This window comes from Neomonachus schauinslandi, chromosome 1, assembly GCF_002201575.2.
Source record: "Neomonachus schauinslandi chromosome 1, ASM220157v2, whole genome shotgun sequence".
NCBI lineage: Eukaryota > Metazoa > Chordata > Mammalia > Carnivora > Phocidae > Neomonachus > Neomonachus schauinslandi.
In genome coordinates this window covers 66,079,851-66,097,449 of record NC_058403.1, presented here as the reverse complement: position 1 = coordinate 66,097,449, position 17,599 = coordinate 66,079,851, and the positions used below count along the sequence as shown (strand labels likewise).

The 17,599-nt window shown below is 41.5% G+C and overlaps 1 protein-coding gene across 1 annotated transcript in view; it reads right to left on the bottom strand.

Annotated features, from left to right (window-relative positions):
* Positions 1 to 1,591: 1,591 nt before the first annotated feature.
* The window catches only part of PARP15 (poly(ADP-ribose) polymerase family member 15), a 47,882-nt gene continuing 31,874 nt past the window's right edge, over positions 1,592 to 17,599 (bottom strand). The window contains exons 7-12 of the mRNA XM_021692663.1: positions 16,166 to 16,228; positions 13,752 to 13,919; positions 11,010 to 11,216; positions 6,184 to 6,317; positions 2,193 to 2,367; positions 1,592 to 1,881 (exon numbers count right to left, since the gene is read on the bottom strand). Coding sequence (XP_021548338.1) covers positions 1,592 to 1,881; positions 2,193 to 2,367; positions 6,184 to 6,317; positions 11,010 to 11,216; positions 13,752 to 13,919; positions 16,166 to 16,228 — 1,037 coding nt within the window. The remainder of the gene's footprint in view (positions 1,882 to 2,192; positions 2,368 to 6,183; positions 6,318 to 11,009; positions 11,217 to 13,751; positions 13,920 to 16,165; positions 16,229 to 17,599) is intronic.

Below are 17,599 nucleotides of genomic sequence, written 5' to 3'. Positions count from 1 at the left end.
AAGGGAGGACATAAAAATGTTGGCAGTGGTTTCCTGTGAATGTTGCAGTTATGAGTGATACACAGTTTGGTGAAGGGAGTTATTTTCTTTAAGCTTCCCTGTACTCCTTTTAATGTGCATGTGCTTATTTATGATTATGTAAACACTTCTTAAATGACTTCAACTCTTGATAGGTGATGCTTCAGGATAAGCTGCTAAGTATTTCAAGAATTTACCTAACTCTAGTATAATAGAGGGAAGAGACGAATCTGAAGGGCCACCACATCTGTGAAAGGAAGGAGATGCTCTGTGTCCTCCAGAGCATGGGACAGTGATCCGCAGGCAATAGACATAGAAGAACAGATTTCAACTCAGTGTAAGCAAGAGTTTTCCAATAGTTCAAGTTGTCTCACGATGGAGTAAGTGATCCTTAAGATGTAGAGTGTTAGAAGTGGTCAAGCAGAGGCTTGAGGGCTTTAAGCCCTGGGAGTGGGGGAGGGGGGAGGAGAAAGATGAGGGGACAGTGGGCTCAGATGACCTCCAGAGTCCTTTTCACTGCTCACATTTTATTAATGTATCAGTCATTCACTCATTTATACAGCCTCTAAGACGGTCCCCAGCGATCGCTGTCTACTGGTGTCCAGGCCCTTATGTAATTCCCGTTTACACTGAATGAGCTGATCTGTGGAACCAACAGGATACTGTGGAAAAGATGGAGTATGACTTCAGAGGCTAGGTCATAAAAGACATCATGGCTTCTCCTCCTCTCTCCCGAATTGCTGACTGTGGAGTACCATGTCATGAGCAAGCAGCCTAGAGAGGACCATGGAGAGAGAAACTGAGGACTCCTGCCAGCCAGCAAAAACTTTCTAACTATTTGAGTGATTTACCTTGGAAGCAGATCTTCCAGCCCCAGTCAAGCCTTCAGAAGACGGAATCCCCTGCCGACATCTTTACTCCAGATCAGGAGAGACCCTAAGTCGGAATGACCCAGCTAAGCCATGCCTGAATTCCTTACCCACAAAGTCACTAAATTTTGTAGTAATTTGTTATGTAGAATTAGACAGTGGTACAACACATTTTTACCTGATTTATTCCATAACAGATTTGATTCAATCATTCTAGCTGAGCTCTGGCTACTAAGTATTCCTTCAGGAGGCAAAATTCCCAGCTGTTACAGATGCACATTAGCAGCCTATTCATTTAATAGTACAGTTGAGCCCAACACAGTTTGATGTCTTAACATGTTCTATAAGAACAATGACATCTTGGTTTTAAAGTGATTCATCTTATTTCTTCTGCTAGACAAAAGTAATGTGCTCTTTGTTCTCCTACACATTTGGTGTCTGTAAATAGTTGTAGCTATAATTATGTCATCCACATTTCTTAGCTCCCACTCATCAATATGCTCAGAAAAGAGGTATGCTACAAATTGCAATAGAGCATTTTTAAAAGGCTGTTTTCGGCATTTTAGCACCTAACAGAGAGATTTTTATCTACGTAAACAAGCCAAAGGCAAAGACAAAAACCCTATAAATTGTTCTTATAAATAGATGACTAAATCATCTCTTTGAGATGAAAAAAAAAAAGAAAGAAAGAAACAACCTATTTTTTAGCACCTAAAAGTTATGAGATATTCTGGGTAAGCTTGATTATCAGAGAATACCACAAATAGCTTTGGATATTGTGTATCATCTGTGACAGAGTCAAACAGATCCGTGGGATTGTGAGGGTTCTTTGATGGAGGGGTAACTAATCCTGCATGTCCACGTGTGTAGACTCCTGTAAGTACTCGTACAACATAAATATGCTTTCTCCCATTGCCATCTGGTCTGGAATATGTATCATGAGCAGAATAGCTGGCATCAACAGCAAAATAGGTTCCTTTTCCATAGGCTGCACCTGTAAAGAGAAAGACAAAAGCCGTCCTAAAAAACATAAAATTATCACAGTATGTAGAACCATGTCCAAACCTGACACAACATTTTTTAATGCCATTCTTGCCCACCCAAGCCACTTTTCATCATTTCTAAAATTCACTCCATCTATCCTCAGAAGGTTGCCAGCCTCCTTTTGGGTGAAACACCAAGAGCTCTATCCTGATAATGACAAGATGGCTGCCATCTGTGGTCCTGCACTGCTTGGGTGTGAATAGTCAACACTAGAGTTATCATTCACCTCATTCTGGTCAGCCAGATTCCCTGCTTCCTTACCATTCTTCCCAGCATAACTACGATTAAAGCCATGCTGATTGACATACGGCACCGAGTCCGCATCTGTCCCATGGAACAGGACTCTCTCATTAGCTGTATGGCCATTCTTCAAGTCCATGTGCTTTTTCTTTATCTGGTAGCTCTGCCAGAGGCATATATTCTGTATCTTCTCAATCTGCAAATGACAAAAAGCAAAACATTTTGAAAATGACTTTAGAGCTCAGTATACTCTGTGTGTTGTGGATTTTATTTTATTTTTATTTTTATTTTTTTAAAGATTTTATTTATTTGACAGAGAGAGAACACAAGCAGGGGGAGTGGGAGAGGGAGAAGCAGGCTTCCCGCAGAACAGGGATCCCCATGCGGGGCTTGATCCCAGGACACTGGGATCATGACTTAAGCCAATGGCAGATGCTTAATGACTGAGCCACCCAGGCACCCCTGTTGTGGATTTTAAAATAGCAGTTTGAAAGAAAAGGACGAGGACTGGAGGAGAGGAAGAAGGAAAAGGAAAAGGAAATGCAAATAGACAACAAATTCAGAGAGTAGGTAGCTTTCTGCCTTTAGAAAAATGCTAGGTTATGAGTATCTATACTTTGTGATTGTGCTTATTATAACCTATTTTATATAACAGAACTTATAATTTATATAAAAATGTTTACCTATATATATTCCCTGGAATTCCTGGAGATTCACTCGCATTCAAATCTTACTCAAGGGGCACCTGCATGGCTCAGTGGGTTAAGCATCCAACTCTTGATTTTGGCCATGGTCATGATCTCAGGTTTGTGAGATCCAGCCCCATTTCGGGCTCCACATTGGGCGCGGAGCCTACTTAAGTTTCTTTCTCTCCCTCTCCCTCTGCTCCTAACCCCCTTCTCTCTCTCTGTTTCTGTTTCTCTCTCTCTCTCCCCCTCTCTAAAAAAAGTAAGTAAATAAGGAGTACCTGGGTGGTTCAGTCAGTTAAGCGCCGACTCTTTTTTTTTTTAAGATTTATTTATTTATTTGAGAGAGACAGAGAGCATGAGCAGGAAGGGCAGAGGGAGAGGGAGAGAGAATCTCAAGCAGATTCCATGCTGAGCATGGAGCCAGAGGCAAGGCTCGATCTCACGACCATGAGACCACAACCTGAGCCAAAACCAAGAGTCAGCCAGTGAATCTTGATCTCAGCTCAGGTCTCAATCTCACAGTTTTAGTTCAAGCCCAGTGTTGGGCTCCATGCTGGGCATGGAGCCTACTTAAAATTAATAATAATAATAATAATAATAATAAAATAAATAAATAAAAATGAATTTAAAAAATAAAACAAATTCTTACTCAAAAATTTGTAATCATTCAGTAATTATTTCCTTAACTTCTTCTGATCTCTAAACCCATTCCATTGACTTCTTCTAATACAGTTCTTCTGCATTGCTCTAATTATGGTCATAAATCACCTCATAACTGCCTAATCTAATGACTATTTCTTTCTAGACCCTCAATAGCATTTCAAACCATGAATCATCCCCTCCTTGAAATTTTGTCCTCCTTTAACTTTTTTTCAAAATATCATTCTCTACTGGTTCTCCTTCCTTCTAGAAAATGAATTTAACATACATTCAGTAATCACCTATTGAACATCTACTATGAATCAAGCACTGTGTTGGATCTCTGCCCTCAAGAAACTTTCAGTCTAGTTGGGGAGGAAGACAAATAAAAAAATCTCTCCCTCTCAGAGTGATAAGGGATGGATTAGGAGAACACACATGGAGATTGACAGCATAAGAAAGGGATCCATATAATCTAGGTCTAGGAAGAGAGGAAGAAATCTGAAAGGCTGATGTCCTAGAAATAAAAGAAGAGAGTTCAAGAAGAATTGAGTGCACCCCCATATTCACTGCAGCGTTATTCACAATAGCCAAGACATGGAAACAACCCAAGTGTCCATTGATAGATGAATGCATAATGAATATGTGGTATATATATATATACACATGCACATACACATAATAGAATACTAGCCAGCCATTAAAAAGCATAACATCTTGCCATGGACCTTGAGGGCATTATGCTAAGTGAAATAAGTCAGACAGAGAAAGACAAATACCATATGGTTTCACTTATATGTAGGATCAAAAACAAACAAACAAAACCCACAAAAAATAAACCCAGGCTCATGGATACAGAAAACAGATTGATGGTTGCCAGAGGCAGGGGTGGGGTGTAGACAACATGAGAGAGGGGGCCAAAAAGTACAAATTTCCAATTATAAAAGAAATAGGTCACGGGGATGTAATACACAAGATGGTGACTATGTTAATAATACCAAATTGCATATTTGAAAGTTGCTAAGAGAGTAGATCTGAAAAGTCCTCATCACAAGAAAAAAATTTTCTTGTAACTATGTATGTTGATGGATGTTAACTATACTTATTGTGGTGATCAATTTGCAATATATACAAATATCAAATTATGTTACATACCTGAAACTAATATTTGTTAATTATACCTCAATTTCAGTAAATAATTAAAAATAAATACATAAATAAGAATGGAGTGGTTACCTGTAGCAGATGTTGAGGAGAAGCCAAGTAATAAAGGCAGGAGGGAAAGTTGTTTTGAGAGAGATGAAGACCTCAAGCAGAGTGTTGAAATTTTGCAATAGGGAATGCATGAGGGAGTTGACTGGAGGAAGCAATAAAGGATTCCAAGCACCTGGAGAGTCCAGCAGAGGTTGGGGACCATGAATTAAAAATGGTTTTATCTAGGCGCAGCAGGAGAGAAAATATATTATGGAATTAATCCAAAATTGAGGTGTTTCAAAATGGGTAAAATAAAAGGCCTTTAAGAGCCAAGAAAGCTGCAGATACTGGGTAAACAAAATTGAACCAGGTTCTTATCCTCTCAACAGCTTTTAACATCAATGAAGCATCTCCTCCTTTGAATTCTGTCCTTTCTACAGGAGTCTCTCTGTTTTGATTCTCTTTCTTTCTCAGGAAGTTCACTCAGTGGGTATTGTGTCCCATGATATGCTAGGCATCGGGCTGGGTACTAGGGAAGCAACTCCTACTTTAAGAAGCCCACTGTCTAGCGGGCGAGTCAGGCATGTGAAAGCTCATGAAAACACAATTTCTTGAGTGCTATAATGTGATAAAGCACACAGTTTTATGGAAGTAGCAGCTAGATTTTTAAATGACTAGGATGTCACACCCTGCTCTGATATACATGGTATGATAATGACCTTCTAATAAACTCCTGTACTTTGCTGGCTAAAATTTTTATGCAGCATGGTGGACATTGTGGGAATCCCTGAATATCCATTCCACTTCATCCGCATTGTACAGCAACTGCTGGTCTGGGTGGAGTTGGATTCACTTATAGTTCTCAGGTAGAGCCTAACTGGGTTTGACCAATCAGGGTAATCTCATGATGGATCACACAATGATGGCATTTGATAGCCCAGGTCCAAGCCAATCAGCATATGTAGCACTCTCCTGACATAGATTGGTTGGAGTGGTCCACTCAACACAAAGCCTGGGACTCTTATCCAATGGTTGTGTCCCTTCCATGGGATGTGAATGGAGGAAGCAGAGACCCCCCTGATTGCCATCCACAGCTATCCTACAATTATGAAGGGAGTCCAGCCTTCAGATGAAGCTGACCCTGTGGATGGCAAAGCCAGAGAAACTGAATCTAACTGTTCCAAAGACCATCCTACTTCTGGACTTTCCATTAATTTCTGATACATTTCTTCTTGTTTAATCAGTTTGAATGGGTTTGTTTTTAAATTGTAAGTGAAAGTATCCAAACATATATATATCACTTTTGGGAATCTCCTTCATTACTGCTAATGAATGAACCATGATATTTGAAGTCTATGGAGCTTGAGTAAGTCTAATTAAATATAGTAAGGTATAAAGGAAGGAAGAGTGTTATGTTGGTTCCTTGTTAAACTTTCATGTTAGTTAGTTCTTTGATAGTTAAAAGAAGTAATTTTTTAACACAATATTACCTTCTCTATTTTGTAGGAAAGACAAGTGTCAGAGAACTTGTCCTTTATGGTGTCATATTCTGACTGTCCGGGGTATAGCTTGATCACACAGGACAGCTGCTTATTCATGTCAGTCCAGTGTTCAGGAAGATTACCTGGAAAGTCAGCATTTGGTGAAAACACAATATCCATTTCCAGGGATCTCTGAAAATCAGGGCACTTCCTATGCTTTTATTTCACATTCATCTAATCCTGGTCTTTGAAAAAAAAAAAACAAACAAAAAACCCCAAAAAGCTACACATTTCACAGTTGCTTCTTTTATCATCTACAGATGAAATGAATGGTTCTGACATATATGACATATATTAATTAATGGCCTAGCTAAAATATTTAGGTATACTTGGTTCACTATAGCTTGAAATTGTAATTTCCCCAGAAAGCTCTATGGAATTAACTCCATAAGAAACTGATGTGTAGGGGCGCCTGGGTGGCTCAGTTGGTTGAGAATCTGACTCTTGATTTCAGTTCAGGTCTCAGTCTCAGGGTTGTGAGTTCAAGCCCCACATTGGGCTCCACAGTGGGCGTGGAGCCTACTTTAAAAAAAATTTAAAAAACCTAATGTGTAAAAGTGAAAGCTGATTTATTGATGTTTTCATGTTTATCAGTTTTATTTAGTGTGCATTATTTTCTTCTGAAACATGATTACCTTGCTAAAGATATTTAAAGCACATTTTTCTGTACCTTATCTTCTACTTTTTAAGTAGAGAAAGCCCCATAATAAAGAAAACAGCAGAAATACTAAGTGAATACTTTCATATAAGGTGATGATGCTCAAAATTTTCCTTTGCTTTCCAATGGCTTCCAGAACCTTCTAACACATTGAGGCTACACATCAAGTTGCTGAGACAGCATGACTAGTAGAAATATGGACAGACTGTATTAGAGAAGGATATGCCAGAAAATGGCAAAGCACCACAGGTAAAGGCCAAAGGATTTCTCCTTACAAAGCCAGAATTTACTCATTTTTAATGCAAGATATACAGGCCTAGGAGAGCGATCAGGCATTCTTCCTGTTTAGGAAGTCCATCCAGGGAACGAAGTTCTGTTCACAAAGGGAAGCATCAAAACTTAATATGGAAGCTCTCTTCAAATTCCACTGTAAAAGAGTTTTTTCTGGAGAAGTTTCCCACAGCAGGACATGTAGTTTGTGCAAATTAAATTCTTTCCTTTTTCCCACTGTCCACTCCCTCCAGAGCTTCTGGCCTAATCATGTCGAGTCCTAGGTCTTAGAGTCTTCTTGAACCTGCTACTTTCTTTTCTCTGAATACAGCAGGCAAGGCTGAGAAGTAAGTAAAGTTTTTCTTTGGGCTCTCTCTTCCTTTCATGTCATGAGGTTGCAGAGCAGAAAATACCAGTGCTTGGAATCAGAAGACCTGATCAGCCTCAACCTGTGACCAGCCAAAACGCATGGAATAAGTAATACCACTTCTGAGTGAATTTTCATTTTCTCTTTTATAAAATGGAACTGATAAAATCTGCTCTATTTATCACCTCATGGGATTGTTTCAAGTTTAAAATATAATAAAGGGTGTAAAAGCACTTTTAGGGAATCCTTTATAAACATAGTTATTATTCCTAAAAAACAACTAAACTTGATCTTTTCTACATCCCAGAGGTATTCATATTTAAAGAGGGAGTAAGGGGCACCTGGGTAGCTCAGTCAGTTGGGCGTCCAACTCTTCATTTCGGCTCAGATCATGATTTCAGGGTCGTGGGATAGAGGCCCATGGCAGGCTCTGTGTTCTGTGCAGAGTCTGCTTGAAATTCTCTCTCTCCCTCTCCTTCTGCCCCTCCCCACCGCTCGTTCAAACTCTTTCTTTCTCTCTCTCTCTCCCTCTCTAAAATAAAATGAATAAATCTTTAAAAAAAAAATAAAGAGAGAGTAAAGTTTAAAGACAAGGGTATTTTCTTGAGAGGAATAACTTAAATCACACCCTTAAACCACCCCAAACTGTGCTACTTATTCTGCCTGTGACCAAAGGTGACCCTAGATGGACAATTTAGAGATGAGAAAACCGAGTCCCAGGAAGGCTGAGTATTCGCACATTCAACGTGTTCTAGTGACTTGCAGCCCAGTGCTTCATGGGAGGTAACATGATGGCTACCTTTCTTCAAGTGTTTACCACATACCAGGCACCTTCCTGAGTGCTTTTCCTATAAATCTCTTTTAAAAGATAAAGGTCACTCTACTTTCCCATTCCTGATGGTTGGGATAAATACCCTCCTGCACCTCTCCTTGTGCATCCTGCCTCAGTTTCCTCTCCACAGGTAGAGGTAGGGTGACATACCAAGAATCCTGGCTCTGCCTTCAGCCTTCACTCTCTCTACCTTCATGGTCTCCACGGATAACTGGATCCACGCTCAATGGCTTCAACTCCCACCTACTTACACAACTCCCAGGTCTGTGTCTCTAGGGCCTGATATTCAATACGTGCTCAGTAAAAGCGCTCTGAATCAATGAATAGCTTTTACATGCTTTGGAAAAGCATCTGCTCAAATGAAACTCCAAGTTGTTCTCTGTAAGTTCTCTCTTAAAGAAGTCCACACGATAAATTCTTACTAAAATCCAAGTTTATCTTTGCCAACAAACTTCCTTTCATCTGACATTTTATCTGCATTATTCCTCTCATCTAACAACAAAGATTATGTAAGGTAGTTTTGTTGTTGTTTGTTTTTGCCCCAAGTGCCATTGGGTCACTGGTCTGCTCTGTTTAGTTATCTTTTTTGCTTGTCTCTTTAACTTTCCTGTCTTTTTTTTTTTTTTTTAAGAGAGGGAAATGGGGGAGGGGGGGCAGAGGGAGAGGGAGAGAGAGAATCTTAAGCAGGTTCCACGCCCAGTGCTGAGCCCAACCTGAGGCTCCATCTTGACCCTGAGATCATGACCTGAGCCAAAATCAAGAGTCGGATGCTTAACTGACTGAGCCACCCAGGTGCCTCTGTCTATTTTTTAAATTTCATAAGTCATTTTAAATTCTTGGTGTAAGCAGGGAATGGATGAACCAGTTTCAGTTAATTTTTCACTTATAAGGACTTATTGTTCTTATATTTAAATATAAATTTTCCTCTGCAAAAACCAAAGGGGGAAAATATTAATTTATATATCCCTAGATACTCTACTAGGTATGTATTTTTATACATAGGTATGTGTTTTATATATCCCTAGATACTCTAGTAGGTATGTATTTTTTTTTATTTTACTTATTTATTTGAGAGAGAGAAAGAGAGCAGGAGCAGGGGGAGGGGGCAGAAGGAGAGGGAGAAGCAGACTTCCTGCTGAGCAGGGAGCCCAATGGGGGGCTCAATCCCAGGACCCCCAGATCATGACCTGAGATGAAGGCAGACACTTAACTAACTGAACCACCCAGTGCCCCTCTAGTAGGTATATATTGTTTTTAACTGTCCAGCAGCCTTTCCCCCCTCTTCTGGTAAAAGCATCCTGAATTTCCTTTGGTGAACAACTCCTCCCGGTTGCTTCAGAGTGATCCCCTTCCGTTCAAGGATAGAGCATGTGACTCTGGATTGGCTGATTAGTATAATTCCAGTTCCCTAGCTGCAACGATGACCTAAGCCGATTGTGTCAGAAGGAATTTCAGCCCTATGTGAACACCTCTGTTCCCAGGCATCATGTTCTTGATGATGAGAATATATTACCCCTGGATATACCCTTTCCTATTGGATCTGACCATGTAAGGATATGGTCCTGAAACTGTTAGCAGTCATCTTTCACCATGTGAAACCTGAGGATAAAGAAAACACAGCTGAGAAGAGACTGAGAGATGAAGAAAGTCAGGGTCTAGATTATATAATATGAGCACCTGGATCAAACTGGACTTGAAGCCAGATATGCCTGGACTTTATAGTCCAGTGAGTCAATTAATTTCATTTTTTCCATAAGCCAGCTTAAATTGGATTTTCTATTACTTGCTGTTGCAAGAGCATTAACAGATCCAACTATTATTTTCATTTTTATTTACTGTGTATATATGTAGCTCTTAACATGTGCTGTGTGTGAAGGCACATTGAAAAGAATTGTTGCCAAGACGTAAGTGTAGAGAGAACTGAAATTCCTACTGGCAGTGTCAGGCAACCATTTCCAGTTTAGGGAGGCTGCTGATGACAGGTACACTTCATCACTAGTAAAACTCACAGTGCTCTATGAGTGAGTGCTTAAAATGGGCAAAAACCATGATTGCAAGAGGAGGCTGCTTTTCTAACTATTTTCACAGCAGTACAGAAGCCTCGAAATGGGGAAAAGAGGAGCAGGTCAATACAGATACTTAAACATAATGCATAAACACATACCTTACAGAGAAGCAACTGGGAATCTGCCTGCTCATGAAGTAGTACAACCAAATGACCCTGACCACTCCCTTCTTCCATATGCTTCTATTCCCAGGCTAACTTCTCTAGCAGTGGATAATCCATAAACCAGTCTTGGTCAGCCAGTTCACAGCTACAAGGAGCACTGAGGGTCAATACTAACCCATTAAGTCAATAATGAGATAACTGGCTAGGATGTTCAAAGCCTATCCCCCTCTTTCTGCTTCCTTACTTCTATTCTCTTTCTGTTCCTTTGCAATTCCTGTTTTCCAGGAGCGATTTTGCCCCACAGAAGAATTATCAGCAGTCAGGAGGCGGCGTTCCATAGTTCTTGTACTTTTCCCATATATTATAGGAGGCCGTCTGTAGAATCCTAAAACTGATAAAACAATGAGCATTAATATCGACACATCTGCTAAGTGATAGGAGAGATAACCACATGATTCCCTAAAGAAGATCATCTTACATGCAGTCTCAAAGCATGTGGACTGAAGGACAGGAGATGTGGAATTTTCTCTCTTTTTCATGTTGTCATAGAATACATTTAGCAATTCAGATAGAAAGATGACAACTTTCACTTTTTGTAACGACGGGGTGGGATGTTTCTGTGCAAAGTCTGTAATAGCATTGATCATGTCATCAGCGACTGTGGTTGGGTTTTTTCCAGCATTGCCTGAAAAAGAATCATTTTTTTAAGTGACCAGAAGAAGCTTTAGCTGGTGTTAGTCAAGTGATGAGATCTGGCAAATGCGGTTTTTGGTGCTGAGAAAGAAGCAAGCAGCCCGACAGCCAGAAACGGATCTGGCACTCAGAGCTGTGTCTTCATGTTCTCTGGCTGAACATAAACAATTTCATAGAACGTCATCCCATGGAACCACTCGGTGGCTGTGATGAATTTAGCCAAACACAACCACTGAATAATCATGTCTGACCACAGGCAAGAATATGAACACTATCCAAACCACAAAAATGGCCAAACATTCCCCATCTTGACTAATAGGAGCAAGTGCTGTTTCATTAATAATTACAACTTCAGCCATAATCTTCTCTCCTTCCAGGTAAGATATCCAATCATAGAACTATGCCGTCTTCCTCAAAGTATCCAATCCAGAGCAAAAACCCACGTAGTTGAGACCGCCACAAAGCTACCCACCACAAGCTCAAATCCATTAATAAGTCCTTAGTGACCTCTTGGTGAGATGCTGCATAGTTCCTCATAGTGTGTGTTCCCGCTGGTCTTTAACTGAAGGGCATTGGCAGCGCAGAGAACAGAGCAGGTGATCTGGGTGCAGAAGACCTGGGTTCATGTCCTGGTTCTCCACAGACTAGCTGTGTGATCTTGGCTAAGTCATTTGATCCCTCTTATATTAGTTTGCTAGGGATGCCATGACAAATTGCCATGACTTGGCTTAAGCAACAGAAATTTATTTTCTCACAATTCTGGAGGCTAGAGGTCTGTTATCAAGGTATTGGAAAGATTGGTTTCTTCTGAGGCTTCTCTATGAGACTTGTAGATGGCTGTCTTTACCCTGTGTCTTCACATGGTCTTCTCTCTCTACCTATGGATGTTCTAATCTCCTAACTAACAAGGACACTGGCCATATTGGATTAGGGACCACCCTAATGACCTCATTTTAACTTAATTACCTCCTGAAAGACCCTCTCATCAAATACAGTCACATTCTGAGGTACTGGGAATTAGAGCTTCAACATATGAATTTGGCAGGGAGAATACAACTCAGCCCACACACCACTTCCAAATTTCAATTTACTCAGCTATAAGATTGGGGTGATAATAGAAGGTAATAGCTAATAAATAGAGGGTAATGGGGAGATAAGAATGTGACAGCTAAGAATATAGTAATTAAGAGCATAATGGTAACAAAAACCATGTAATGTAAAAAAAATGTAATGGTTGAAATGTGCAGACCAGGCTGCCTGGGTTTGAACCTAGTTATGTTGCTTACTAACTATGTGACCTTGTACATTAATATGTAGAATTCTCATCTGCAAAATGTGGAAATTAAGAGTCAGGGGTGGGCCTAGGTTTTGCAGGGTTTGAAACCTATACATCTCAGAAAAAGAATATAAAATAAAAATATAAAATTACACATAAAAGTGAATATAATCAAAAAAGAAATCACAATAAAGTATACATTTTGAAATTTTGGAAACCATATTCCCAACTCAACTCTTCTTAACTATATTCCAAAAATGCTTGCAGCCTTTCCAATGCTCAGTGCCAGGAAAAGTCTGAGAAGTCAAAGTGGGAAGAAACAGTGATCCTAATCCACAGTGGTTAAAATAAGCTTTAGTAAATCATATAATCATGTGATGGCATTATTAGGGCCCTCCCAGGCCCTTTTAAAAAGCTTTTGCAACTGAGTGTGAATGAATCAGGGAGCAGATCATTAGCAACACCTTCAACTAAGAGCAAATTATTGTGTTCTATGATAGAGATGAGGAGGAAAGCGTTCCTAGAACCTGGGAGCAGGATGGACCTGAGCTTGTTGCTTAAGGATAGCAACTGCATCCTCTTCATGATTTTACGCCTAGGAACTTGCAGTGGGCCTGGGACACAGCATTTCAATCTAATGAATGCGCAAATGAGCCAGTGGGAGATGCAGCAGTCAATCCGATGGGGGAGGTATTAAGGGTTTGGAAACCAAAAGGAAGGGTGAAACTGAACAACCCCTCGGAGAAGATTTAGTAGAATGTGCTGACTGCGGGGTCTGGGGGCACAAAGAAGCAAGGGCAGCACCACTGAAGGAGGAAACCAGAAAATGAGACAACTCAGGAAAGGTGGCTGTTTGCAAGGGATGATGAGGATGAGTTTGGATTCTGCTATAAAGTTTCTGGTAACAGAAATCTGCCAGAGGAGATCTGGGGGAAGAAGAAATGCTGATCTGAGAGTCAGTGCAGAAAGGGTAACCGATATAACAAGAGCAAATGAATCGTCCAAAGGAAACAAATGAACAGAAAGAACACCGTGATGTTAAGGGTCAAACGTGGAAAGATACCTGGGGAACATACAATAAAGAATAAAGATGTATGAAAGAAGCATGGCCCTCAGGGTCTGCAAGGTTGCCCACTCTCTGATTTACATCACTATCACTGCCTGGACTCAGCACTGAGTTCACGAACAGTGAGACTAAGTCTAAAGGAATGTGGGTTATTCAGAATCGCTGAATGATGAGAGGCTGCAAACCTGTTCCGATGGCTGGAAGGGAAACCGAAGTGTACTTCCTCTGCTCACACTCTTCTAGAACAGTGGAGACCGTTTTCCTGACATCATTTTCCCCAAGCACATGAATTATTATCTTGCACATTAAGTATCCACCTTGTGTAATTATGAAATCTCTGTGAGGCTGTGCAGCTGGAACAAGAGGAAGAAAAGGAAACACACAGCACGTTACTTACAGGAAGCAGCAAGATGATCACCGAGACCCGAAAACATCTGCCATCAGGAAAAGCTGTGATGATTCCTGACCAAGTCCAGCCTCCCTCCATCTAGCTGGTTTCACTCACTGGGACTGTGACAGGCTCATTGTCTTTACAACCAGGCTTCTTTAACTCGACAACTACATTGTTGAATATTTGGGGTGTTCTTCAAAAGCACTCTACCTGCCTTAATCTACTCAGTCCTCAAAACAGGCTACCAGGTAGGGACTATTTCCTCCATTTCACAGATTAAACAGAAGCTCAGAGAGGTAAGGTCAGTAGCAAAGATAGCCTGGGATTTGAATCCAAACAGTCAGTGTCCAGCCCTCTTAACCCCCAAGCTGTTGTCCAGAAGAGCAATTTATATGCTCATTCAGCTAGATTAGTTTTTCAAGGAAAGAAAAGCAATGCATTCGGTGGTGTGGAGGTCCCTCTCCCAGGACCCCGAGAGCTCTCGAGCACATGGACATGATCAGGGCATGTTTTAAGGCACCGAGGAAGGACCTGAGGAAGGCAAGGCTAAGGCAAACGCAGGAGGAGAGTGAGCCCCTGCCCACCCACCCTGCCCAGGCACTCCCTGCGTCCCACTGGTTGGCCCCTCCCAGGCAGCCTCAGTAGACTTTTCCAGCTTGTCCAACCCCACTTTATTCTTTGCTTCTGCCTTGCAAGGTACATCTAGCTCTTCCAGCCCACAAATTCCTGCTAACGTCCTCATGTTGTTGAGCAATATTACCTTCTGATCCCTCTCCAGGAATATATTCACTGGGGAGAAAATGTCTTAATCGGAGGAGAGCTATCAAGATAGGAGTTTCAGGCACAAAAGCAGGTCAGTTGGGGGACTGTTTGTCAAACACGGGACCCTGTGACTTCTTTAAATCACCCTCATAGCTGACTCTCTACTCAGCAAGGCATGAGTCCTCGTTTTGGAGGATAAATAGTCTATGATCACTCTTACAGGTTCCCCACTGTGATATAATAAAAAATAAGTATTTGATCTTTGTCCCTGGTTCTGGGCTCAGAGTTCCAAGAACGCTGGAATCTCCTGAGTGACGAGAGTGTCTTTTAGAAGCGAATGAGATGATTCTTGAGGGTTCTGGAGTTAGTTTCGGAATGGAGGTTGGTCTCCAGAAAGACCAAGCCATGATTAGGGGATTGGAACTTCCAGCCCCACACCCTGGCCTCTGGGGACCTCAATCACAAAACCCAGTGATTTAATTAACTGCACCTACACAGTGAAACCTCCATAAAAACCCCTAAATAACAAGATTTGGGGATTTCCAGGTTTGTAAATACACCTAGGTGATGGGAGGGTGGTGCACCTGGGAGGGTGTGGAAGCTCCGAGCCCCCTCCCGTACACCTTCCCCTTTGCATCTCTTCCATGTGGCTGCTCCTGAGTTCTATCCTTTATAATAAACTGGAAAATGTAAGACAAGTGTTTTCCTGAGTTCTGTGAGTCATTCTAGGGTACTGTCAAACCTGAGAAAGGGTTTTTGTGAATGCCTGAGTTTATAGGGGATGGGTCAGAAGTGCAGGTGCCCCCTGGGACCTGTGACTGGCGTTTGGAGTGGGAGGGGGTGTCTTGTGAGACTGAGCCCTTTAACTTGTGGGATCCAATGCTAACTTTACAGGGAGACAGTGTTAGAATTGGAGAACTGGTTGGTGTCAGAAAACACCTCAGACCCACTCGAGTTCCACCTTGTCTCATGTCAGGTAGAGGATGCCTTATAGCAAGTAGAACAAGGTTGGGCAAAGTGAAAGATGATTTATACAGCACTTCATGCAAGTCTTTGCATTCATTGTCTTGATCCTCACAACCACCTGTGAGACAGCCATTACAATACTCCTGACTCGTTAGTAGAATCTAGAACCGTCTTACAGGTAAGAGAAACAAAGCTCTTACAGGTTAGATGGCAGGCCCAGGATCCCTGAATCAGTGGTGGAGGCCGGACTCTTAGGACCCACGCCTGGGTTCTGTTTAATAGTCAGGAAGAGCCAGGTGGGATGGTGGGAGCAAGGACCACTTCGCACAGCCACAAAGTCCCACCCCCTGGATCTGCTCTCCCAGGGAATCAACCTCTTTGCTAAGCTCTCACCACCTACTCCTCTCGTAGGTCCTGTTACAGTATTCTCAGCCCTCTAATCTGCTATGGGTTGTAACCAAAAGCAGCATGTGACCATACCTAGTACAGCACATTCGTCTTCCACAGCTGGTCCAGCACCTTCTAAAACTGCTTTTGACACCCCTAAATGAGACATGTTAGTGGTAAAAAGCATTAGTTGAAATTCAATGCACGATTATAGCTTTTGTACATTAGACTTTTGTTCAGCTCACCCCTTTGTGCATTTTGTGCATAATTCATTGATGCCCCCACAGAAAAACCCACCTTTTTTTATTAGTTTCAGAGGTACAATTTAGTGAATCATCAGTTGCATATAACACCCAGTGCTCATCACAACAAGTGCTCTCCTTAGTACCCATCACCCAGTTACCCCATCTCCCCACCCCTCTCCCCTCCAGCAAACCTCAGTTTGTTTCCTAGAGTTAAGAGTCTCCTATGGTTTGTCTCCCTCTCAATTTTCTATGGCCGCCGTCATTCGGTAGCTGAATAATAAACACTCTGAGCTACGACGTGACAGCGCCACCCGATGACCGACGGTCCCCCGTGTCTACAGCTCTACGGGCTCTCTTTGTACAGGGATATTTGTGCAGTTACTTGAACTTTTTTGCATTCTACCCTTATTATTTTACAAAACTGAAAAACATAAAAATGAATTTTCTGATACTAATGAGAAGCATGGATCTCAAAACTGAAATAACATTGAGCATTCTACCTAAGTCCTGTGGTTCTAATGTTGTGTTGTTTTGTTTTTCACAGGTGGTCAGAGAGCTGGCTGCCCTCAGTGCAGGGAATCTTCCCAACGAGGCCGTAGCTTCACCACTCTGGTCACAGCTAATGACAGCTGGTTGAGTGGTCGAAAGCACAGACTATGCATTTGACAGCCTGGGTTAAGGTTGCCTCCACCACTTACAGGTTAACATGTGATTAGTCAGTCCCTCAACTATCATATAGAGGTTAGCACAGTACTTCCCTCACAGGGTTATTTGAACATTAAAAGAGACAGTGAATAAAAGAGGCTTAGTGCAGAACCTGGCCCACAGAAAGCACTGAATGATTATTAGTTATTTTATCATTATAAAGATCAATCAATCTATCTATCTGCCTGTGTCTCCTTGATTATGTATGTGTGTATTGTGTATTGTCTCTTTTTAAAAAAATTCCTTTTTGTGTGTGTTTGTTTTGGTCTCTGCAATAATGGAGGTTTTCCTCAATTATCAGATGATCTTCACCAGTCCATTCATATTTAGAGTGAGTTTGGGAGCACCATGTAAAGGAGGCTTGCTGACCAGTAGGCTTTAGTGTAAGGTAAGCAGGCAGTAAATACTAGACTTGAAGGCAGTTGGTTTCTCTCCGGAAGGACCCTCCCATCTCCTGTCTCGGAGGGCATAAATCATCTGCTGTTCTGGGAGATGCACAGGGACGGGGCTTGGCACTCACTGTTCAGCACAGGAACTTTCACTTGAACACTGTCCAGCTCCCACCCTCATCTCACCC